Genomic DNA, 24955 nt, shown 5'->3' on the forward strand with positions numbered 1-24955 from the left:
CAATGCGCACGCGCCAACTGCACCCGCCTGAGCCACAATGCGCACGCGCCAACTGCACCCGCCTGAGCCTCAATGCGCACGCGCTAACTGCACCCGCCTGAGCCTCAATGCGCACGCGCCAACTGCACCCGCCTGAGCCTCAATGCGCACGCGCTGTTTCCAGCTTCCCGGAGAGCCTCCCACTTTTGTTGTTTTGCGTTTGCCCGCGCAGAGGCGGCGGCGGCAGCAGCAGCAGCGGGTGTTTTCTTTCCTGAGGCCATTCAATTGTCATCTCGGGGCAACGGAAGTGGAAATGACGAATGTTGACGGCGCAGCGGCTTGTGCAAAAATGGAGGAGGACCAGAAGGAGAATCTACCGCAGGCGGAGGAGAGCGGCCAAGGCCCGGGTCAGGTGAGGCAAATGCCGTCGTGGCGGCACCAGTTGTGACGAGACATGATGGGGAAGGAGAGGCAGAGTTGGAAAATCACTCAGAGATCAGCCACCGCCCGCCCACTTCCCGCAGTTGACCCAGGCTGTGTAGATTGGCCTGCCCTGCTCCCGCCTTGTCTCCCCCTCCCACTGTTCTTGACCCCGTCTCTTCACCTCCACATCCCTACTCCCGTATAGGGGTGGCTGCCCGTGACTTCGTTTTCCATTTGCACAGATTATTTGTGTTTTCATGCTTCCTGGGCACTCCTTGCCTCCCCACTTTTTATCCTTTTTTTTAGCAGTCTGTCCGTGGACTTGAACCTAGACTTTGAAGGGGAGCATTATGGACGAAGCCTTTTTTTTCGAAGTTGTGATTGGATCATCTAGACAAAAAAACCTAAAACTGAAAGGGGGTGTCAAAATAACATGTTTGGGACTGGCAGCTGAATAAACGAATAATTCAATTGTGCATCTGTTTAGCATATTGAAAATTTGAAATATAATTTTCTTCCTTAATATCTGCCACCACACTTTCAAGTTTATTGCCATGCTATATCTGGAACAGTGAGAAGGGCTATTTTATGAGCATTTTTTGCATGTCAACTCTTACATTCATACTCCTGGATAATGTAAAAGTGTAGTAAAAACAGTATGTTGTCATTTATCAGGTTCATTTAGGAGCCTGATGGCTGTTAGGAATGTTATCTTTCAGCCTCAGGTTGTGCAGTTTCATAGACTTGAATCTGCTCTCCAATTTTTTTTGGGGGGGGTAGTGAGAGGAGTCTGTCTGTGGAGTAGGTCTCCTAAGAAGTGGGAGGGGAGAAAGGTTTGTGTGTTCTGAGTTGCATTCACCTTCTACAGCTTATGATCTTTGGCGGAGTAGCTGCCATACATGGAGTGATCTATCCTTCTCGGATGGTGCATTTGTAGAAATTAATAAAGACTATGGGGAGACATGAAAACTTCCTAACCTTTCTGGTCTGCTTTCTTGACCTATACGTTGATGCACTCGGTCCAAATGAGGACGCTGGAAATGTCTACTCTCAAGAACTTGAAGGTATCTACTGTCTCCATTTCAGCACCATTGATGTACACAGGGAGTGAGCTCTTTTTTCTATCCCTCCCCCACCCCCCCACCAAGTCTAAGATCAATGCCTATTTTCGATTGATATTGAGTGAAATTATGTTGGCCACTAGACTCTTCCTGCAGTTCATTTTTTTTATTCTATTTTGTCTGGCTGTTTTGGGGTCAGTGAATTTAAAGATGGAGTTGCAGTGGTGTTTGGCTATGCAATTATGGGGTAGAGTTGAGTTGGTATAGTAGAGAGCTAAGTATACATTCTTGATAAAGGCTTCTCTCCATAACAGTAATTTGTTTTATTTTATCCAGCTCATTATCATTATACAAGTACTCTATGTGATTGCTTTTGATGTCCAATTGCTTTTAGCTAAAGCAGCGTTGCAGACTTGATGGACAAGAACATCCAACAAAAGTTACTCCTACTGCCTATAGAAAAGATTTCAGTGACCCAGTCTATAAAGAAATTGCTGTCACAAATGGTCAGATCAACAGAATGACTCGTGATGAACTCCGCACAAAACTAGCAGAACTCCATTTAGAAACCAGGTGGGTATTGTTCTGCCCATTAACTATTGTAAGAAAGCACACCAACAACTGAAGCCACTGCAGAAGCATTTGAATTTTATTGATGTTGTTGATTGTTATTATGTTAATAAGTACTCTTTGCCGACGATGCCGCTTTAGTTGCCCATTCAGAGCCAGCTCTTCAGCGCTTGACGTCCTGCTTTGCGGAAACTGCCAAAATGTTTGGCCTGGAAGTCAGCCTGAAGAAAACTGAGGTCCTCCATCAGCCAGCTCCCCACCATGACTACCAGCCCCCCCACATCTCCATCGGGCACACAAAACTCAAAACGGTCAACCAGTTTACCTATCTCGGCTGCACCATTTCATCAGATGCAAGGATCGACAATGAGATAGATAACAGACTCGCCAAGGCAAATAGCGCCTTTGGAAGACTACACAAAAGAGTCTGGAAAAACAACCAACTGAAAAACCTCACAAAGATAAGCGTATACAGAGCCGTTGTCATACCCACACTCCTGTTCGGCTCCGAATCATGGGTCCTCTACCGGCACCACCTACGGCTCCTAGAACGCTTCCACCAGTGTTGTCTCCGCTCCATCCTCAACATCCATTGGAGCGCTTACATCCCTAACGTCGAAGTACTCGAGATGGCAGAGGTCGACAGCATCGAGTCCACGCTACTGAAGATCCAGCTGCGCTGGATGGGTCACGTCTCCAGAATGGAGGACCATCGCCTTCCCAAGATCGTGTTATATGGCGAGCTCTCCACTGGCCACCGTGACAGAGGTGCACCAAAGAAAAGGTACAAGGACTGCCTAAAGAAATCTCTTGGTGCCTGCCACATTGACCACCGCCAGTGGGCTGATAACGCCTCAAACCGTGCATCTTGGCGCTTCACAGTTTGGCGGGCAGCAACCTCCTTTGAAGAAGACCGCAGAGCCCACCTCACTGACAAAAGGCAAAGGAGGAAAAACCCAACACCCAACCCCAACCAACCAATTTTCCCCTGCAACCGCTGCAATCGTGTCTGCCTGTCCCGCATCGGACTTGTCAGCCACAAACGAGCCTGCAGCTGACGTGATCTTTTTACCCCCTCCATAAATCTTCGTCCGTGAAGCCAAGCCAAAGAAAAAGAAAAAAAAAACATTGTGGTTATACTTTATTAATCTAGTGGAATGTTGAGTGTGGAATTAGTAGAGAAAGATGAGCAGATGACATTGACAGTAGAAATCTGAAATCCAAATTTAGTAACAGTTTATTAACTGGTAAACTAGCTGCTATATATAAAAAAAAAGTTTTCAATCCGTTTAAAGCATCTAGGACTGAATATAATTTTGAGATAACAGATTTTATATTTTGAAAATTGGAATTTTGTCAAATAAATTTATCCATATGGTTTGTTCTTATTTGTCACAGAAGTTCAGATGGGGTTGTGTGAATTGTTCAATATTCCTTCTATCTAACTGCATGATAATTTTCTATATCGGTTTTGGATGAATTTTTGTACTGCAAAAATGATCTCAACTGTCTGGGGAAAATATTTTCCTTATCAAAAGGCCCTTTCAAACTGCTGTATAAAATAGGGTTAACTGGGCAATTTGCCCAGTTAGTGCCCCAGTCATGCGGCAGTTAGAAAGGGTCCGACCCACTCAACCTTGTCAGAAACCAACCAGATCCCTGACCTACCTCATAGTTAAACTTAACTAGGTCGCATCCACAGGTGATGTGAACAGGAAAATGGCTGACCCACTTCTTCTGGTGATGTCAGCACTTGCATGCTTGCATCACCAGGCAACCAGCATCTGAACATCTGGCAGTACTTCCGGTGAGTACGTGACATGTCTTTGTGGGGGTGGGATCCCCTTAAATTGCCAGGTTAGTGTTCTAATGAGTAGATCCCCCTGCAATTTGAAAGGTGCCTCTAGCACCTTTGCCCTAGTAATCGTACCTGGATCCCAGGAGGGTGACCCAGGTGCTGCAATTTGAAAGGTGCTTATGAGACCTGAATGGAAAATGCATTTTCACATGCATTTCATCATTTTTTTCCCCGTTATATTTTATCTGCATCTCGCATTTATTCTGTGTGCGACTTACTGCTTCTACAATTTGTGCTTGAATTACACTTTCTTGGAGAGATTCTTACATTTTTGCTGTGTCTTATTATTGTCTTTGCCTTGCTGTATAACCGACTTTAGGGGAGTGAAGGATGTGCTAAGGAAACGATTAAAAAACTACTGCAAGAAGCAGAAACTGACTCCGAACTTGTCAATGAAGCCAGAGTGTTCAGATATGTACTACGATTACATCTGCGTTATTGATTTTGAAGCAACATGTGAAGAGAACAATCCGCCAGAATATTTGCATGAAATTATTGAGTTTCCTATTGCTCTCGTGAATACTCGCACGCTAGAAATTGTGAGTAATTGTGTTTTATACATCTGGATAAATTTAAAATGTTCTTACTTTATCATGCATTCAAGTCCAGAATCAAGAAAAGCCATTTAGGATGAATTAGAATTGATAATCAGAAGCCAACTCAAAGATTTAGCTCTCATGGTACATTTAACAGGAAGAAAAATAGATGAGAATAAATTCCAAAGTTTAAGGTTTGGCAGGCAAAGGCAAGTCAATTATTTGTATAACATTTAAATCTAAGAATGTTTGGAGGTCAGAATTAAAACAGCACAGAAATCTGAGGATTGTAAGGATGGGGCTTTGAGGGTAGGGATGGTCTTGACCATGGAGACAACAAGCAGAAGAGTGAAAAAGTCTTGGTATGTAAAGGCCACTGCATTTGAATTCTATCTGATATATTTACATAACGTGCAGCAAATATAAATATGTTTTCAGCACCAGAGACCTGGTTTTGATCCTGAACTTTGTGGCATGTGACCACGTGAGCTTCTTCCCGTAAACCAAACCCCTCCAGGTTGACAAATTAATTGGCCACCAAAAAATATCCCTTGTGTATTCATGTTGTAAAATTTGGGAGGAATTGATGAGAATGTTGGGTGAGTAAATTGGGATTAGGGTAAATGGGCAGAAGATGGTCAGCATGGACTTGATGAGCTTCAGGAGCCTGTTTTTATCCTGTAGACTCATCTGTGACCCTGGAATCAATTAAGGTGCAAATGAGAGAAGAAAAGAGACTGGTCAAGATTGTGTTTGAATAGTGATTGAAGGAGGGAAAAAAACGAACTGCAGAGGCTGGAAATTAAATAAAAACTAAAAATGCTGCAAATATTCAGCAAGTCAAGCAACATCTATGAAAGAAAGTCATTCAGGCCAATGGCCTTTCATCAGAACTGTTCTGAGAGGTCACCATGTCTGAAACATTCATTGTTTTTAGTGAGCAGAGCATAATTTGCAATTTTATACATTCAGATAGGTGTTAGATACCAGCTTGGAAATGCACCGTTCTGGAGAATTCAGTGCTACAGTAGGATGTCTGGTCCCATACACTCTGCTTCAGTATTAACAACCATTTAATGATATATGGAGTGAATTGAACTGACTGGAAATTAGCTTCAATAATGGTGGGGAGTTTGGCTAACAGAATTGCCCTTCAAGATTTAAGATTCCTTTACTCTCATGCAATATAAACAGTTCAATATTACATGGAATTTGCTTTTTTCCTGCCGTAAGGCAGACCGATTCACCATCGGCAAAAACTGCCTGAAGTGCCTCTTACAATCCGAGAAAGACTAGCACAAACAAGAGAATCCCCTCAGAGTCACCAAGTATCTGTGGATTCACCTCCAGCACCGCCCACAGCCATACAAAACCTCGTCCAAATCATCAGCAAAACAATCAGGAAGCCTTCAGTGCCCTTGGTACCTGCTTCCACCCCTGTCCCAATTCCTGGCAATGGTATTCCTTCAGCCATTCTCCAGTGGCCTGCCACCTGGTGTGAATCCCTCGCCCATAGTCCCCAGCAGCCCGCAGCCTGCATGGGTTCCTTGCCTCAAGTCTCCAACAGTCTGCCGTCTGTGTGTTCCACAGCCTTAGAGCCCCTTATTGGTTTGCTGCCATGGTCACTGTCCCATGTGTTGTCTCCGTTGTTTCTCCTCCTCCTCAAACGGGATGGGTTCTTGTTTTCTGGTGCCCTGAACTAATCCTCTGCTTCCTCGGAGTCTGCAACCCCTGTGGCTACTGGGATTTTTAAATGAACCCACTGTCAGCTCCAGTAACAGGCTGCTTAAAGCCTGTACAGTGCTGACAGCAGTTGAACTGGGTGGTTGGACCCCATGGGAGTGCTCTGTCACTGCTCCTTAATCTCTGCAGTTCCGCACCAGCGGCAATCATAATTACAAATGATGCAACTGTACTAGACCTAAACCCAGATGGATAATTCCAGGTTCTACAAGCAGAACTGTAATTCTTGTATATTGTCAGGCAAAGTAATACTAAATCTATTGGAAGATATTGCAATCTTGCTTAAATTTTATATTGCATAGAGGCTTCCAGTGCAAAACATTTCTATATTCTGTGCATGTTTAATACCATATAACCTTGAGTAAAAAGCAGCAGCTTTTCTATGAAGTTTCCATAGTTAGTCACATCTTGTAGATTAAATAATTGTTAATGTTTTGAAATGCTACTGAGTTAATGCCACCTTGAAAGTTACAGCTAGGCTTTTACTTTGGAGAGTGTTCTTTCTGATTTTTGCATCAGTTCTGATGAAACATGGAACATTACAGTACAGTGCTGGCCCACAAGATGGTGGCAATCTACATAAACCTATTCTTCAACAATCTAATATTTTCTTCTCGTACCCATAACCCGCCCCCCCCCCCCCCTTTACTCCTGCCCATTGCTATTTACCCATGTTCCTATCTAAGAGTCTTTTATATTTCCCTATTGTACCAGTCTCCACCACCACCCTGGGCAATGCATTCCAAGTACCCATCACTCTGTGTGGGGGTGGGGGTTAGGTGGAGAAAAACTTCTACACGCCTTAAACAAATGTCCTTTGGTGTTTGGTGCTGTCACCCCAGGAAAAAGGTGCTGGATGTCCACCCGATATATGCCTCTCATTATCATGTATACCTCTATTAAAGACACCTCTCATCCCTTGCCGCTCCAGATAAAATCCCTAGCTCGGCTTCAGGTGACCTGTTCTTCAAACCAGTCAATATCCTGGTAACTCTCCTTTACACTTCCTCTAAAACCTTTTCATCCTTCTTGTAAGGAGACAACTAGAACTGAAAAAATACTCCAAGTTTTGTTTAACCAGAGTTGTATAGAGCTGCAACATTGCCTCACAGTCTTGAACTCAATCCACTGACTAATGAATGGCATCATCACATGTGCTGCCTTGACCACCCTATTAACCTGTGCAGCAATTCTGAGGGATCTTTGGACTTGGACCCCAAGACTCCTTTGCACACTGGAAAGAACCCTGCTATTAATCTATTCTGCCTTTGTTTCACTTTCCAAGTGCATCACTTCACACTAACTGGATTGAACTCCATCTGCCATTTTTCTGCCCAACTCTGTATCCTGTCTATATCCTGACCATAACCTATAAGAACCTTCTACTTTATCCATAACACCTCCAACCTTCTTGACACTCATTGCATTATTCTCTGTCATTAATCTTATCACTCTTTTTGGGCCTTTTGTTATGTGTAAATAAGCTCCTGTATTTTTTACATTACTGCAAAAAGGACTTTGGTAAATCCTGAGAACATGAAAGGTGCCATGTGATTCTCCAACAGACTATTGAAAGAAAACTTTTCTGATCCCACAGTACCTTTTCTCACTGCTACCATCAGGAAGGAGGTATAGGAGCCTGAACACTCACATCCAATGTTACAAAAACAGCTTCTTTACCTCTGCCGTCAGATTTCTGAACAGACAATGAACCGATAGACACAACACATTTTTCTTTTTTGCACTATTTAATAAATTTTGTATTTTTAGAACAGTTTACAGCAATTTTACACAATGTTATGCACAATACTGCTACCATAAAACAACACATTTCTTGACACTAAGTCTGACTCTGAAGTGCTAACAAAAACTGTTATTTTCAAGGAGGACACATTCCAGGCATATGTCAAACCAGAACTGAAGCCCACCCTCACAGAGTTTTGTACCAAACTCACAGGCATCACTCAGGTAATTTTATCAAATAAATTATTTTAATTTGCTCTAATATGATTTGAAATGGTTATTTTTTTTAAATATTAAAATCTTGGCTAATGCAGACATGCAATGGTCAGGTGAAAGTAGCCAAATGAGATTTTAACTTGTGATTTCTACTGTAGGCAAAAAAAAATCCCTTTAATTTGGTGAACCATAGAAAATCAAAACATTTATTGGAGCACAAAGTTTGTATAAGAATTTGAATCTAAGACTGATGCTTCACTAAATGCTTGTGACATTTTTTAATGTTGTGCAAAGTATGTTGCACAGTGATAAATTCAGAAAATTAGACTTTATTTGTATTTGCAAACAAAATTTGAATCTTGTCATTCATCCATCGTCATCAATGAAGACCTCGACACCATGTCACTTCAAAATTGGATGAGGTGTGTCCAAAGATGATTGGTCAAGCTAGTTTGGAAATGGAATGTCCTGGCACATGTTGAGCAGAGGTGTAAACACTACTGTTGTTGCGCTGATGGCTCTGGACTTGCACAGCTCACACTTGTGTTGTGCTTCAGCAGTGTGCCTTGCTTCATAAGCTTGACAGCCCGTGTGAATAAGGCCGCGCCAGGTAGGACGGTTTTGTGCCAGCGTTTCCCAGATAGTCATGACTATGTCAAGCGACTTCAAAGAGGCCTTTAGTGTGTCTTTGTATGGTTTTTTCTGCTCTTCATGCAAGCTTCGCCAGTAGAGAGTTCCCCAAAAAAGAGCTGCTTGGGTATGTGCTTGTCTGACATATGGAAGACATGACCTGCCCACCAGGTCTGTGTTCTCATCAGCAGTCTGTGGACTGATGGTAGACTTGCTCTAGAGAGAACTTCAGTGTCTGATACTTTGCCATCTGATGTCTAATATTCTGCGAAGACAAGTCATGTGAAAATAGTTGTTGTTTTGCATGCCTTCCGTACATAGATCAGGTTTCACAGACATATAGGAGGGTAGTGAGTACCACAGCTCTGTGGACCTTCAGTTTTGTTGCTGGACTGATTCCTTGAGGTTCCCATACAGTGAAATGCAGCCTTCAGAAAGGAGAACTTGCCTTTGATATTCTGCAGTTAACTTTTGTATCAATAATCAATGCTCAGGAGAGGGTGCTGCCAAGGTAAGTGAAATGGTCCACTGCCTGTAGTTTTTACCCTTTGATTGTGAGTTTGGGTTCTGTGTATGAAGCATGAGGAGCAGGCTGGTATATGACTTCAATCTTTTTAATGTTGATGGTGAGTCTAAACTTGACACAAGCCGTGTCTGGCTCTGAACAAGTATACAGGGCATAGTCATTGGCAAAGAGGACGTCTCTCAGAACAGTCTCTTTCACTTTGGAGTCTCCTCAGGTTGAAGACCTTTCCATCCCATCTGTACTTGAGGCTAATTCCAGCATTGCTATCTTGGAAGGCATCATTCAGTATGGCAGTAAACGACATGCTGAACCGTGTTGGTGCAAGCACACAGCCCTGCTTGAGACCATTCCTCTGGCCATAATGCCATCATGGAACTGGCTTACCATCTGAATGAATTTGGTGGGGCATCCGAACTTTGACGTGATCTTCCACAGGCCTAGTCAGCTGACAGTGTCAAAGGCTTTTGTGAGGTGTAGCATTTGTGCTCCTGACACTTCTGAAGTTGGCGCATGGCAAAAGTCATGTCTGTGGTCCCACGACCTTTCCGGAAACCACACTGACTCTGGCAGCAGGCCCAGCTCCAGATGAGTGACCAGACGATTTAGCAGGACTCTTTCAAGGGTTTTTCCTGCGATGGAAAGCAGCGAGATATGCGGTTATTGTCGCATACTTGTCAACTGCTCTTCCTCTTGTGGAGGTGTACAATTCCTGAGGAATGGATGTTTGCATCCAAAAAGACTGGAACAACTCGGTGAGCACAGGACCACTGGCTTTGTAGAACTCTGCAGGTATGGCATCTGCCCCTGAGGGTTTGCCACTGAACAGCTGACTGACAGCTTTTGTGACTTCAACAGCTCCATGGATGACCATCTGGTAGTAGCTGATGTTCACCTGGAGAATCCTGTCTATCGGCTCATTGTTGATGGATGATGGTCGGTTGAGAACGGCTTCAAAGTGTTCAGCCCATCTCTGCAGGATCTGATCCTTCTCTGTAATGAGAGTTGTACCATCTGTACTTTATGAGGGGTGGGGGTGGGGGAAGAGTTACTGAGGTCCATAGAGAGTATGGAGGGCTTCATAGAACTGTTTCAAGATGTTTCTGTCAGTGTATCTCTGTATTTCATCTGCCTTGGTGCTCAACCAGGCATCTTGCATTTTACACTGTTTATTCTGGAACATCCTGTGAGCACTGGTGAAGAGTTTTAATGTAAGTATAAGCTTTCCCCTATCATGCATCCTGAGCCTTATTTATAACAGAAATGATCTTAGCAAACAGGTATGATTGTTCATCTCCCCTAGTCTCAGCAGTGGGCATTATTTTTTTCAAAATGCTCTGTTAATCAAACAATAAAAATAATTATGAATTTGGTTCAGTTACCATTGAGCTTTTCCTTCATCACATCACCTCCACCCTTACTTAAAAACTGCATGACTTCTGAGATGGAGCAGTACAAAAGAAAGAAGATTAATATATTGTAAACCTTGTAAATTTCCTGCAATTGTTTGTTACCTTAAATGCCAATAACCTTTATGGCCATGTTGTTGAAAACTGCATCTTCTGACTTTAACAAAGCTGTGGAAGATTTACTAATATTAACTAAATATGTCAGAGGAGTAAAGCAAACAGTTTGAGTCGTGAAGGCTAAAGTGACGTGATTTAGGAGGATGTTGCCTTTTAAATTCTTTGGTGTATTGTTTATTCTAGGATATGGTGGACAAGGCCGGGAGTTTCCCAGATGTCCTTCAACGAGTAGTTGATTGGATGAGGGAAAGAGAACTAGGAACCGAGTGCAGATATGCAGTATTAACTGATGGGTACGTGGTTTAAATTAAAACTGCATTTGTTCTTTATAGAAGAAAGCTAGATTTGATTGAATGCACAATTTTTTTTAACTACCATATTCATGACTTAGAAATTATGCTTTAACAGGCCAAGTGGATCAATGATGCACATTTTTCTGAACTTGGCACACATTTATCTTCTAACATGATACCTTTAATAATTTTCATCAGTATCTGAAAGCGGAAGTTAACACTGAATATGGGTCCACCTCCAAATTTCTCCCAACAATCAAAATTCTTCGAGGCTTCCATCCAGAGCTGTGGCCGTGACTTGTCTGTCTTTGAAAGCTTGTTAAGTGTATAATTTAGTTTTGGAAGTTATTTTCATTTTTAAGCCTTTTCCTCTGTCTCTGAGTTTGAATATTATACTATAGTTTGAACATTATACTATTTGTCTGTGTGTGGTTTTGCGTAATGTACTATGGATATTTTTTTTCCAACTCAGGTCGTGGGACATGAGTAAATTCCTGAATGTTCAGTGCCACCTAAGCAGTATTGAATATCCACGGTTTGCAAAGAAATGGATTAACATACGAAAAAGTTATGGCAATTTTTACAAGGTTTGTGTGTTTTAGCTGGCAATCACTGCAAAAGCAATTCTGTCTAGATTTTCATTGTATTATATAATTGAATATGCCCAGAATGTAACCAACAACTTAAGTTTCATGAGTCCAGACCGTTCAATTCCAATTCTACCCTTTTGTTTGCTGATTTATCCATTTGGAAGTGTGGAAAAGGCTCTTTTGTTGCAACTGATTTATTTAAAAAAAAAAAATCCCTTATTAAAACAGGAATTTAGCTATAGGTATCATGGTGATGCTGCCAATATTAAATGTATTGGGCTCTGAACTGAATTTTTGGACTTAACTAATCCATTGTCCCTAATTGAAAGCATTGATTGAGTTAGATGTTAGAAATAAGAGAGTGCACTGATATTTGCACTCTGATAAGGCAGTTTTATCATTGTTGAGCACCAGAAGCAAATAGAAATCAGTCATGTTGTACATTGGAAGGGAATTATCCAGCGTTCACTTACAGTAGAAGTTTATGCAAAATATTAGGAACATTGAAATTGAATATTTTAATTAACTGCATGAATCGGATATCTCGTTTTGCACACATCAATATGTAATTGCTGGTCTATGTTTTTGCTACAGCTTTTGAAGCAGAGACAGTTTTCAAGTTCCAGGATGTTCAAACTCCAGTGATCCAATATATAGGCATTAATGTTATATTTCAATCTGCCAAGTCAAGGCCATATGGGTGCCCCAGATAGCCCAGTATGGACATACCATTTACATATTACTGATGAGAGAGGGGGGCTGCTTAAAGGTAACATGGAAGAATATCCAGGGCCTTGGTAGCATTTAAAAGGTGGAAAGACATCTGAGGGGTACTTAGGGGATTGGAAGTGTATGAGGAATTGGTGTCGACTAGTGGAGGAGAGGTTACTTTGAGCTTTGTATGTATGAATGTGAGAGATGGAGGACATCTTGCTGTTCTTGAGTCCACATTCAGCTAGATGGGATTTTTTTTATGCAGGTTTTTTGAATATATTCTATCTTATGGGCATTTGTATATTCTTCACCAACATGATGGTGGATTTCTACTACTGCTCGAGCTTTGGGCTGTTTACTGTATAAAGAACACATTTTCGGCCCTATAAATCCCACTATGTGAATGTATGCTAACCAATGGAGGGGAGGGGTAGAAGGAAAATGGCACAAAACATGTTGGATCTGGTTTTAGCTCCGTATTGCAAGTACTTTTGAAGATTGCCGCATTTCAAGAATGTTGCTGGTGGATAGATTTCTTCAAAACTGTTTGGCATTTCCAGATCTGTACAAAAAAACGATTGGATCCTGACAGGTGACAGAATATAGGTGTAAATCTGAGGCGATTCAAGCCTATAATTCAGTGCAAACAGAATAGTGTATATTGATGAACAATAGATCTCTTGGAATAAATCAACTGAATGTTTATAGCCAGCGATGTAATATTTGTTTTGAAGTTACAATTGTAGCAGTAAATTATTTTCATTTTTGCAATTAGTGGCTCTTGAGGTGCTTCCAGTTCCCAAAAATAAAGGATTGTCTTCAAGCATTAGTACTCCATGCTGTTTTATAGCATAGCAGCAGAGCTAAAGTCAGCATTGTAAACTGAATTGAGGTATTGTGTAGTTAGTCAGTGTAATGCATGGGCTGAGGCTGGAAGTGTGCAGTGATGTTCAAGCTACTTCTATCAGTCAGTCAAGTCACTGTTGCTTTATCAATCTCTTTCAAAAAAATTCCTGTTAACCCAATGTTTTTTTGTCATTCCTTGGCCACGATCATTGCTGGCAATTCTAGGGCATTTATGATGCTAGGGTGAGATAGGGCAGCGACATATCAGCTTCATACGGGACTGGAATCATGGTCCAAAGTCAAGGTCACAAACTTCCTTCCCAAAATTCTGTACATGCAGTAGGATTTTAACAACTACATGGATGCTTGTACATTTTTAAAAGCAGAATTTAAATTCTTTGTCAGCCATCTTGAAATTTTAATATTTGATTCATTAGTATAGCCTCTGAGTCCTGTATTATGGTGTGTCCCCTATTTCTAACAAGGTGCAATTTATTCAAGATTAGTGCTGTGATATGTCAGAAATGCTCTTTTGTAGTGTCATAGGAAATGTCAAATTCAGCAGCCATTTCTGTATTCACAATGAGTTTTATGGAAGCATCAGTTCAAACTTTCAGCAATTAAATGATTATTGTGCAAAAATATGGCTGCTTTGTAGTGCACGGTAAGTTTGTTTCTATTATGTTCACAGTTCTTTGTGTTTACATGTGTATGTTGTGTACAGTTTTTGCACTACCAATGTGGTCATTCTGCCTCATCTATAGGAAAAAGAATCTCGGGGTTGTATGTGATTTAATGTAGGTACTCTGACAAAAAATAGAATCTGCTTGAGTATTAAATGCTCCAATATTGCTTTATGCAGACTTGATCTGATTGATGATACATAACTCATTCTTTCAAGTTCCATTTCTCAACAATTTAATCTAATTTTTAAAAAGCATCTTGTGCTTATCTGCATAATTATCACTCTGCACTGACCATTTTTTGAAATGTTTAAAAATTTTCATACATGTAGTCATAGCCAAATGCAGAATAAACTAGTCAAATATTTGTATCAAATTTATTATACATGATATAAACCCCAACCCCCCCTCCCCTAAACAAACCCCAAGAAAAGAAAAAGATTTTTTTAAAAAAAGCATAGAAAAGGATAAAGTAAGGAAAAATAAGAAGAGAAACCTGATTGCCAGAGGACACCCCCTACCACATGGCTCTGATTATTTGTATCTTTTAATACTTCCAAAAAGATTAATGAGGTTTGAAGCTTAGAGAAAACATCTATAAATTGATTCTCTCAATTTGTAAATACAGGCATCAAATTTTCAAAAATATATCTTATTTCTCAGATTATAAGTAATCTCAAGAGGAATGCAGCTATGCATTTCTGCGTACCATCGCTCCATATAACTGCTATATATTTCTTTGCTACTGCCAAGGCAATCTTTACAAATTCTTTTTGATCTATAGATAATTTTGATTTTGGTCTTATCCCTTCAATATTTCCTAGTAAAAATAGCATTGGGTTTTGTGGGAATTTAATTCCTGTAACCTGTTCTTTAAAAAAAAAATTTGCCGAATTTAACCAAAAAGGTCTCACTTTAGGACAGGACCAAGTAGAATGTTTTTTAAAAAGTACCGATCATTGTTGATATTTAAATCTGTCTCTCATCACTATCTGGACCTATGTATCTCCTGTTTGGAAGTCCCCTTCTGCAATAAAGTGTATATAGTTGAAATTTTTTTGTCTATTATGTATCAGCATTTTCACATCACATTTCAGTGATAACATTGTTGGGCACAATGTATCTCTCAAGCCCTTAATTGATAATAACAAAAAAAAGTATATTATTTTGTATCCCATGTTTATTTTTTAATTGTTCAAATGACATTAAATTTCTTCCTTGTAACAATCTTCTATATACCCAATTAATTTCTGAGACCAAATGTTTAAAAATTGATTATCCATTGAAAATGGAATAAGTCAATTCTGTATCAAAGCCATTTTAGGCAGAACATTAAATGTTTCAACAAAGGTGCTTTCCTCTCCCCAGATATTAATTTCTATTCATATACAAAGTCATCCGATATTCTCTCTCCTATTTTATAGTTTTCTATTTTAATCTATGCTGGCTTCGCTCCCTCATCAAAAAATGAAGCAAGAAACCTCATTTGAGCTGCCTTATTGTAATTTTTAAAATTTGGTAACAGTAAACCTCCTAACTCAAACTTCCATGTCAATTTATCTAAAGAAACTCAACATCTTACCCTTCGAAAGAAAATTTCTTATTTAATTTTTGAAAAAAATTTTTGTGGTATCACTATTGGTAATGTTTGAAATAATACAATTAACCCTACCCAATAATGTTATTGGCAGTACCTTCCACTTGCTCAAATCTTCTCCAATTTTCTTAAATAAAGGTAAATAATTCAATTTACATGCATTATCTAATTTATTATCTAACCATATCCCTAAATATTTTATTCCATTCGTCATCCATTTAAATTGGGTATCTTGTTGACCTGGAGAGTAATCCCCTATAGTAAGAGGCATAATTTTACTTTTGTCCCAATTTATTTTATAGCCCAATACTTTTCCATATTCCTCTAGTCTTGAGTATGTTATGAACCTATTGTTCTGTCAAGTAGATCAAAACATTGTCAGCAAATAAATTAATTTTATATTCCTCTTGATTAACTTTAAATACTTTAATATCAAGATCAGAGAATTCTGAAAATGGTTCTATTGCTAAAATGGAGCAGTGATAATGGACAAACTTGTCCATTTAAAAAATTTTTAAAAATTTTTCACACTGAACTATATCAATCAAAATACATACAAACATTTCCCTCTTAAATATACCCAGTGGCATTTTGTCCCCCTTTTCCCCCCTACCTTCCTTTCCCCCCTCCAAACCCATTAAAAGTTCAACATTTACAATGCAATAAAACTATTAAACAATGTCATCACATAATGAAAATAAACAAGAAAATTGTGTCATCTACTTTTACACACTGGATCAAGTCATTTTGTCTTATCATTTTAAGGGGTGGAGGTCCGAGGCAAGCCCTCTGTGTTACGTTCCATGTACAGCTCCAAATTTGTTCAAATAATGTGATTTTATTTTTTAAATTATGTTATTTTTTTCCAATGGAATACATTTATTCATTTCTATGTACCATATGGCATATGGAAATCTCTTCTGATTTCCAAGTTGACATTATACTTTTTTTTGCTACAGCTAAGGCCATCATAATAAATCATTTTTGTGCTTCATCCAGTTTGAGGCCTAATTCTTTACTTTTTGTATTACTAAGAAAGATCTCTGGATTTTTTTGGTATGTTCCTTTTTGTGATTTTATTTAATACCTGATTTAGATCTTCCCAAAACTTTTTCACTTTCTCACATGCCCAAATTGCATGTACTGTTGTTCCCATTTCCTTCTTACAGCAAAAACATCTATCTGATAATGTTGGATCCCATTTTTTTTAACTTTTGGGGCGTGATATATAACCTGTGTAACCAATTATATTGTATCATGCATAACCTTGTGTTTGTTATATTCTTCATAGTTTCAGAGCATAAATTTTCCTATATTTCATTTTTTATCTTTGTTTAAATCTTTTTCCCACTTTTGTTTGGGTTTATAGCTTATTTCATCTTTTTCCTTCTCTTGCAGCTTGATGTACATGTTTGTTATAAATCTTTTTATTATCATTGTTTCTGTAATCACATATTCATAGCTGCTTCCTTCTGGTAATCTCAGTCTGTTTCCCAATTTATCCTTTAAGTAGGTGTATAATTGATGGTATGCAAACATTGTACCATGAGTTATTCCATATTTGTACTTCATTTGTTCAAATGTTAATAAATTATTTCCCAAAAACAATTTTCTATTCTTTTAATTCCTTTTATCTCCCATTCTCTAAAGGAAAGGTTATCTATTGTAAAAGGGATTCAATGATTTTGCGTCAATAATAATTTTGGTAGTTGGTCATTTGTTTTTTTCCTTTCTTAGTGAATCTTCTTCCATATATTGAGTAAATGATGCAGTACTGGTGAGCTTTTGTATTGCACCAGTTTTTCATCCCACTTATAAAGTATATATTCTGGTACCTTCTCCCCTATTTTATCTAGCTCTCTCTTAGTCCAGTCTGGTTTTTCCCTTGTCTGGTAAAAATCTGATAAATACCTTAATTGTGCTGCTCTATAATAATTTAAAAAGTTTGGATTAATGCTTTAATCCAATTAATATATTTTTTCTGGTAGGTTGAACCTCTGTAATATTTCGAATAAATTATTCCATTCTACCCTGTCAAAGGCTTTTTCTTCGTCTAAAGCAACAGTCACTGTTGACTTCTTATTTCCTTGAAGTGCATGAATTAAATTAATAAATTTACAGACATTATCCACTGTTCATCTTTTCTTAATAAATCCAGTTTGATCTTGTTTTACTATTTTTGGTACTCATTCGGCCAATCTGTTTGCTAATAATTTCGCTATTATCTTATAATCTGAATTAAATAGAGATATTGGTCTATATGATGCTGGTGTTAGTGGATCCTTCCCCGGCTTTGGTATTACTGTAATTATTGCTGTCTTACATGAATCTGGCAAATTTTGTGTTTCTTCTGTCTGGTTCATTACTTCCAGGAGAGGAGGAATTAATAAGTCTTTAAATGTTTTATAGAATTCTATTGGGAATCCATCCTCTCCAGGCATTTTATTGTTCGGCAGCATTTTAATATATCCTGTACTTCCTCTATTTCAAATGGTTTGATCAGTTTGTTTTGTTCCTCTTCTTGCAATTTAGGCAGTTGAATTATAGCTAAAAACTTTTCTGTCTTCTTTCCCCTCGTTCTCAGTTTGGTATAATTGTTCACAAAATTCCTTAAAGTTCTCATTAATCTCCATCGGATTATATGTAATTTGTTTGTCCTTTTTCCTTGATGCCAATACAGTTCTTTTAGCTTGTTCTGTTTTAAGTTGCCAGGCTAATATTTTGTGTTTTTTTTCTCCTAGCTCATAATACTTTTGCTCTATTTTCATTATGTTCTTCTCCACCTTATAGATTTGTAATGTTTTGTATTTTATTTTTTTGTCCGCCAATTCTCTTTTTGCTTTATCTTCCCTTGTTGCTAGTTCTTTTTCTGCAGTTACTATTTCCCTTTCCAACTGTTCTATTTTCCGATTGTAGTCCTTTTTCATCTTAGTTACATAATTTATTATCTGCCCTCTAATGAAGGCTTTCATTGCATCCCATAATGTGAATTTGTCTTTCACTGATTCCGTATTTATTTCAAAGTACATTTTAATTTGGTGTTCAATAAATTCTCTAAATTCCTGTCTTTTAAGTCTTCTTTGGCTTGGCTTCGCGGACGAAGATTTATGGAGGGGGTAAAAAGTCCACGTGAGCTGCAGGCTCGTTTGTGGCTGACAAGTCCGATGCGGGACAGGCAGACACGATTGCAGCGGTTGCAGGGGAAAATTGGTTGGTTGGGGTTGGGTGTTGGGTTTTTCCTCCTTTGCCTTTTGTCAGTGAGGTGGGCTCTGCGGTCTTCTTCAAAGGAGGTTGCTGCCCGCCAAACTGTGAAGCGCCAAGATGCACGGTTTGAGGCGTTATCAGCCCACTGGCGGTGGTCAATGTGGCAGGCACCAAGAGATTTCTTTAGGCAGTCCTTGTACCTTTTAAGTAGCATGGAGTTTAATCTCCATCTAGATGTTCTTGGTGGGATGTCCTCCAGTTCGATTGCTAATGGCGGGGGGGGGGGGGGGGGGAGTGATCAGATAGCAATCTAGCTTTATATTCAGTTTTCCTAACTCTCCCTTGAATATGGGCCGACAACAAAAACATATCAATCCTTGAGTATGTTTTATGCCTACTCGAATAATATGAGTATTCCTTCTCTCTTGGGTGCTGCCGCCTCCATATATCCATAAGTTTCATTTCCTGCATTGATTTAATCATAAATTTGGCCACTTTATTCTTTTTGCTAGTCTTTTGTCCAGTTTTATCCAACTTTGGGTCCAAATTAAGGTTAAAATCCCCTCCTATCAATATATTCCCTTACGTACCTACAATCTTCAAAAACATATCTTGCATAAACTTTTGATCCTCTTCATTTGGTGCATATATATTGATCAAATTCCAGAATTCTGAATATATCTGACATTTTATCATTACATACCTCCCTGTTGGATCTATTATTTCCTCCTCTATTTTGATTGGTACATTTTTATTTATTAATATAGCTACTCCTCTGGCTTTTGAATTATATGATGCTGCCTCATGCCCTACCCAGTCTCTCCTTAATTTATTATGTTCCACTTCAGTTAGATGCATTTCCTGCACAAATGCTATGTCTTTTTTTTCTTTTTTCAGGAAATTTAATATCCTTTTTGTTTAATTTGATTATGTATTCCATTAATATTTATAGTCATATAGTTTAACATGGCCATCTCATATTCTGTTTACTTCTCATTTCTGCTTCCTCACCACCACCTTCCCCCCTTTTCCTAATTTTCATCTGTTTTCCCTTTTTGAACTCAATGTATGACAACCCTTTTAAAACATAAAATACTTCAACAACTCCCACGCCTAAAATTCCCTTAACCCTAAATGTCCCCCTCTCTCTGAGTTGCCCCTTGTCCCTTACCGGGCAACCACAACTCCCCTCTCCATTTGGATTGTGAGCCTGCTCGCAAGCGTCAACTGATTTCACAGTGACTGTTATTCTCTCCCACCCAACCCCCTCCAGAAAAGACTTTTATCTTCACATATAACAAAACTCACACTCTTTTTTCTTCCCCCCCCTTACTTCCTTTCTTTCCCTTCTTTAGTTCTTACTTGTACATTATTTTTACATTTTTATATGTAGTTTGTCGTCATTCTTCGTTCTTGTTACATCTCTTCATCTCTCCTTCTGTCCTGCAGGCGTTCTGCAAATTCTTGTGCTTTCTCCGGATCCGAGAACAGTCTGTTTTGCTCCCCTGGGATAAATATTTTAAGCACAGCTGGATATCTTAACATAAATTTATAACCTTTTTTCCATAGGATCAATTTTGCTGTGTTAAACTCCTTCCTCTTCTTTAGGAGTTTAAAACTTATGTCCAATGGTTTTTTTTGTCATCTTCCTTTAGGCCCACTGTTTTTGTTGTTTCACCTACTATAGTTTTCCATTATATACATTTTCTGAGCTAACAACTCTTGTGACTCTTTAACTTTTTGTCACTGTCTTCCAATTTTCTTCTTAAATCATTCACTTCCATTTCGACAGCCATTTCTCATTCTTTCACATTTTCTAATCTTTTCCCTATTTCTGTCATGACCAGCTCTATTCTACTCACTTTTTCTTCTGTACTTTTCATTTTTCTTTTCATTTCACTAAATTCTAATGTCAACCATTCTTTTAATGCTCTCATTGGTTCTTGAAATTTTAAAAAATCTATATACTGTCCATCTTTTTTTACCTTCTATTCCTCTGTGCAGAGCTTGGTCTTCTTCCTCTTCTGTGTCTGCACCTGTGTTTGTGTCTTCTACTTCTCTTCCTTGTATCTGTGTCTCTTCTGACTTTCTTGTTGAGCTGCTTGCTTCACTTTGCTGGGTGTCTTCTTGCATGGCTTCTTGCTGTTGGTCCTCTTCTTCTGGGCTAGTCATCTGTTGGGCCTCCTGTTGCTGTTCTTTCCTATCACTCCCTTTCCTGTCACTTTCCTCTTCCAGCTGAGAGCCCTGATGTCGGGCATCCCTCAGCTGGTCCCGCTGTGTTAGTTTGCTCCTCAGCTGGGTCCCCCTCCCGTTGGTGTTTTCTTTTTCCTTAGTGTGTGCAGTTGCGCGCTTCTGTTTGGCTCAGAGAGCCATTTTTGCAGTCCAGCGGTCGGGAGGTCACGACTCTGCAGGGTCGTCACCAACCTTGGGGAGCGGGCTCTTTTCTCCATTACGGCTCCCTGTTTCTTCATGCAAGTAAGGCCTTCTCCTTTCTCTTCTGGCGTCTTTTCTTTTTTTCCCGTTTTTAATTTTTCCTTCTTGGGTGCCATTTTCTTTCTTTTCTCCACAACTTTATCTTTTATTTGTTGTGTTTTGTATTTCTTGAACTTTGTATTTTCTTCACTTTATTTCTTCTTTTCTGGAGAGGGCTGGTATTCTCCTAGCGGCCACTACTCCATCATGTGACTCCTCTCTACTAAATCTAGTTAATGGAAACTGTGCTGAAACCTTTGGCCTTAGGTTCATTATATAAGGCTCTAAACCAATTTATGAATACTTATCCCATCATGAATCTTTCAAATACCTTCACACTGACCATATTTGAGAGATTTAGTCCAGGCTTTACTTGGATGTTTTTTATTGCTTTTTAACTAACTTTTTTTTCCTCATGTGCTGTGACCATCAGGTTCCTCGAGCTCAGACCAAGCTTGCCTCCATGCTGGAAAACCTCGGAATGCTGTATGAAGGGCGCCCTCATTCTGGATTGGATGATTCTCGAAATATTGCTCGGATTGCTATCCGGATGCTCCAAGATGGATGTGCACTTCGAGTAAATGAGTGCCTGCATGCAGGACAGCTGGTGAATGTTCCCAATACCTCCCCATTGGAAAGTGCTCCTCCTCCTTATTCACCATGGCACAATATTTAGGTATTCCAGTGGAGAATTCAGTGTGTTGCAGTTGGTTTGAAAGAGTGCAGCATTCAGACTATTTGGCAGCTGCAAAGGACCCATTTTTAAGAAATTTTCTTGTTCAAGAGCACCACCAAGATTCTGTGCTTTATTTTTTAAATTCTGGTTTGTAAAGTTGCCTATTACCTTCGAGCTTGTATTTTAATGCTGCAAGTCTGGGAAATGAGAATTGACCATTTTTTAAAAACTGATATGAACTGTACATCTAAAACCCACCAACAGAAGCATTGTTTTATATTGGTTCAGCTTTCCATTTATATATTTTGCATTGTGAAACTGGCACCTATAATTGTATGCCTATGTGGTCTCTTAAGGAATAATGTTCCTTAATGAACAGCTTCCTTTGAATATCCACATATTACTGCAGCATCACCAATATGTTGTCTTCAGTTTTATTATGAATCACAGTATTATTCACCTTATTTTGGGAAGTTGAACCCAGTGTATTTCTACCTAATTTTTCTTTGCTGTACCAATTTATCAAAATAATCTATGGCATAGTCTAATGCAATTTGACCAAGTTAGTGTGACAGAATCTTGCATGTTGTATGACCATTTTGTTCACTGCCCAGCATAATCTCCCACACTTTTGTTTACTATAAAAGAGAATTCTCTTGTTATTAATTTGTATTATATAATTTAATTTTCAGACACTTATTTGAACTAGTACACTTGACTGGAGATGATTTTGATATTACATTGTTTTTATTTATTTTCCTTTCTGACTATATTTTAGCATTTTACCCAGCTGCTTTGAACTCTGCTAACTGAAGATTGAGTAAAATTCCTGTTACCCAGCTGCTCCATATGTGCTTAAGATCAGAGTAGGATGTTATGCTTTTTGAGCAAGGGCATTGTGAGTCTGTACCCTGGTACTGATGCACATTGTTTCACTTGCAATACCATAAAGGCTAATTCAGCTATCTTCATTTTCAAAGTCTATCAAATCAACATGCCCTTCAAGCACAGCTCCTTGTAGGGTAAACAGTATTTCACCTTTAAAGCTTACACGTTTTTCATTATGAATGTTTGAAACGATCAGAACTTGTCAGACCTGTTCAGTGCCTTTGGCTTTGTTCATTAAAGGTTCATTCTTAAAGCAATATTTTTACTCACTTTGACATCTGGCTTATGAGATGCTTTGCATATTCAGTCCTTATAAATGAGCATTGTGTTGATATTCAGTATGAGATAATGTTCTAATTTGTCACCATCTGCTCTTGTGATTGGTTGAACTGTATTGTGTTTTTTTTTAAGTTTTAAGACTAATCAAAACTAGATAAATTGTATAGTTTGTTTGTACCTCTTATGGTTGGGAGGCATTTATTTATCATGGTGTAACACCAGTCTCAAAGGGTAAACTCCTACTTGGTGGTCTGGCAGCAATTCCAGATAACGCATTCTCCTGGTCATCCTGCATTTGCTGTTTCTGCAACTGTCAGTCTTTTTCTTTCTAAGGTCTGACTACTTTCATTTATTATGTACACATTACTGTAAAGAAAGTCTGTTCGTATTTAGTAGTTCAGATCAAATGCAGAGTAATAGTTGATATTTTACAAAATATTATTGAATTGTGCAGCAATAAAACTAATCTTGGCCTCGACCTATTTTTGGTTATACTGTCCTCATCAATAAAACTCTTCATCAGTCTTGCTTTCGATGACCCCTCCTCTCAATTTTACCATTGAATAGTCACACTGCATGTTAGAATAGGTTTGAATAAGCAGAAATTTCTTGTAATTTTGGGGAGACAAAAGCCATTGTCTGCAATCCTTACCACAATTTCTGTTCCCCATTCCCAGCGCTGAGCATTTAAATTGAGCCAGATCTGCCAGATCCTTGGTCCTCTGCCTTATTCCAAAATTAGCTTTCAGCTGCATCTGTACATCACTTAAGATGTCAATTTTGTTCAGCTTCATCCTTGCCTCAGTTCATAAAACATAGGAGCAAAAAAATGGCCTATTTGGTCCATTTTGTCTGCCCTGCTATTTAATCATGAACCTACCCATTTTCCCACTCTGTTCCACTGATCGGCCGCCTTTGATACCCTGGCTAATCAATTGCCTAACAATCTCTGCCTTAAATACACCCAATTTCCTGGCCTCTACAATGGCCTATGGCAACAAATTTCACAGATTTAATACCTCAGGCTGTGGCTTCCTGTCCTAGACTCTCACCATGGGAAACAAACTTTCCATCTCTAGTCTGTCCATACCTTTAACATTTAAAATGTTTCAAAGAAATTCCCTCCTCATTCTAAATTCTAAAGATTACAGGCCAAGAGCTTTTAAACACTCCTTGTATGATAACCCTTTCAACCCTGGAATAATTCTTGTGAACTGCTGAACACTCCAATGTTAGCACATCCTTTTACAGCCTCCGTGTTTTCTCAACTCTACCTGAATCCAAATCATTAATGTATAAACTAAAAAGAAGTGGTCCCAACACTGATCCCTGTGGAACACCACTAGCAACTGGCAGCCAACTCGAATATTATCTGTGTTTCCTGTGAGTTAGCCAATGCTCTACCCATGGTAGTCTGTTTCATGTGAAACAATGGGCTCTTATCTTGCTAAGTAGACCTTCTGAAAATCCAAATATATATCCACTGCATCTCCTTGTCAATTCAAAGAATTCCAATAGGTTTGTCATTTAAAAAAAATGAAACACTTTACGAATTTGTGTGCCATCCTTGTGCAGGGGCCATGCTAATCTCTATCGTTCCAATTTTAGTATGAAGCAAGCAGTCATTTCTAATGGTCCTAAATCTACTTGCCTTTCTTTTACTCTTTATATACTTGAAGCTTTCTGTATCCTCTTTGATATTATTTGCGAGGATACTTTTATACTTCATCTTTTCCCTTATGATTTTTTAAAAGTTACCTTCTGCAAGTTTTTAAAAACATCCCAATCCTCTAGTCTTCCCACTAATATTTACTTCCTTGTGTGTCCTCTCTTTCGCTTTTACATTGGCTTTGACCTGGCCAGGCAGCCTGTTGTGACATTTTTCTATTTGAATATTTTCTCTCT

The 24955-nt window shown here is 38.9% G+C and overlaps 1 protein-coding gene and 1 pseudogene across 1 annotated transcript; one reads left to right on the top strand and one right to left on the bottom strand.

The window, feature by feature from the left end:
* On the top strand, positions 1–23528 carry eri1 (exoribonuclease 1). Its single transcript, XM_069925586.1, has 7 exons — positions 1–391; positions 1858–2036; positions 4211–4430; positions 8055–8138; positions 10992–11101; positions 11574–11688; positions 21641–23528. Exons 1-7 carry the CDS (start codon positions 143–145, stop codon positions 21881–21883), a joined length of 1200 nt encoding a protein of 399 aa, XP_069781687.1. The 5' UTR covers positions 1–142; the 3' UTR covers positions 21884–23528.
* Positions 23529–24580: 1052 nt separating this feature from the next.
* LOC138752143 (U6 spliceosomal RNA) lies at positions 24581–24680 on the bottom strand (annotated as a pseudogene).
* Positions 24681–24955: the final 275 nt, after the last annotated feature.

This window comes from Narcine bancroftii, chromosome 1 (genome assembly GCF_036971445.1).
Source record: "Narcine bancroftii isolate sNarBan1 chromosome 1, sNarBan1.hap1, whole genome shotgun sequence".
NCBI classification, from domain to species: Eukaryota; Metazoa; Chordata; class Chondrichthyes; order Torpediniformes; family Narcinidae; genus Narcine; species Narcine bancroftii.

Coding starts and splice junctions, on each gene's coding strand:
- eri1 (XM_069925586.1), top strand. CDS start 143: ATGCGCACGCGCTGTTTCCAGCTTCCCGGAGAGCCTCCCACTTTTGTT. Junction 2,037..4,210: donor GAACTCCATTTAGAAACCAG/GTGGGTATTGTT, acceptor AACCGACTTTAG/GGGAGTGAAGGATGTGCTAA. Junction 11,689..21,640: donor GTTATGGCAATTTTTACAAG/GTTTGTGTGTTT, acceptor TGTGACCATCAG/GTTCCTCGAGCTCAGACCAA.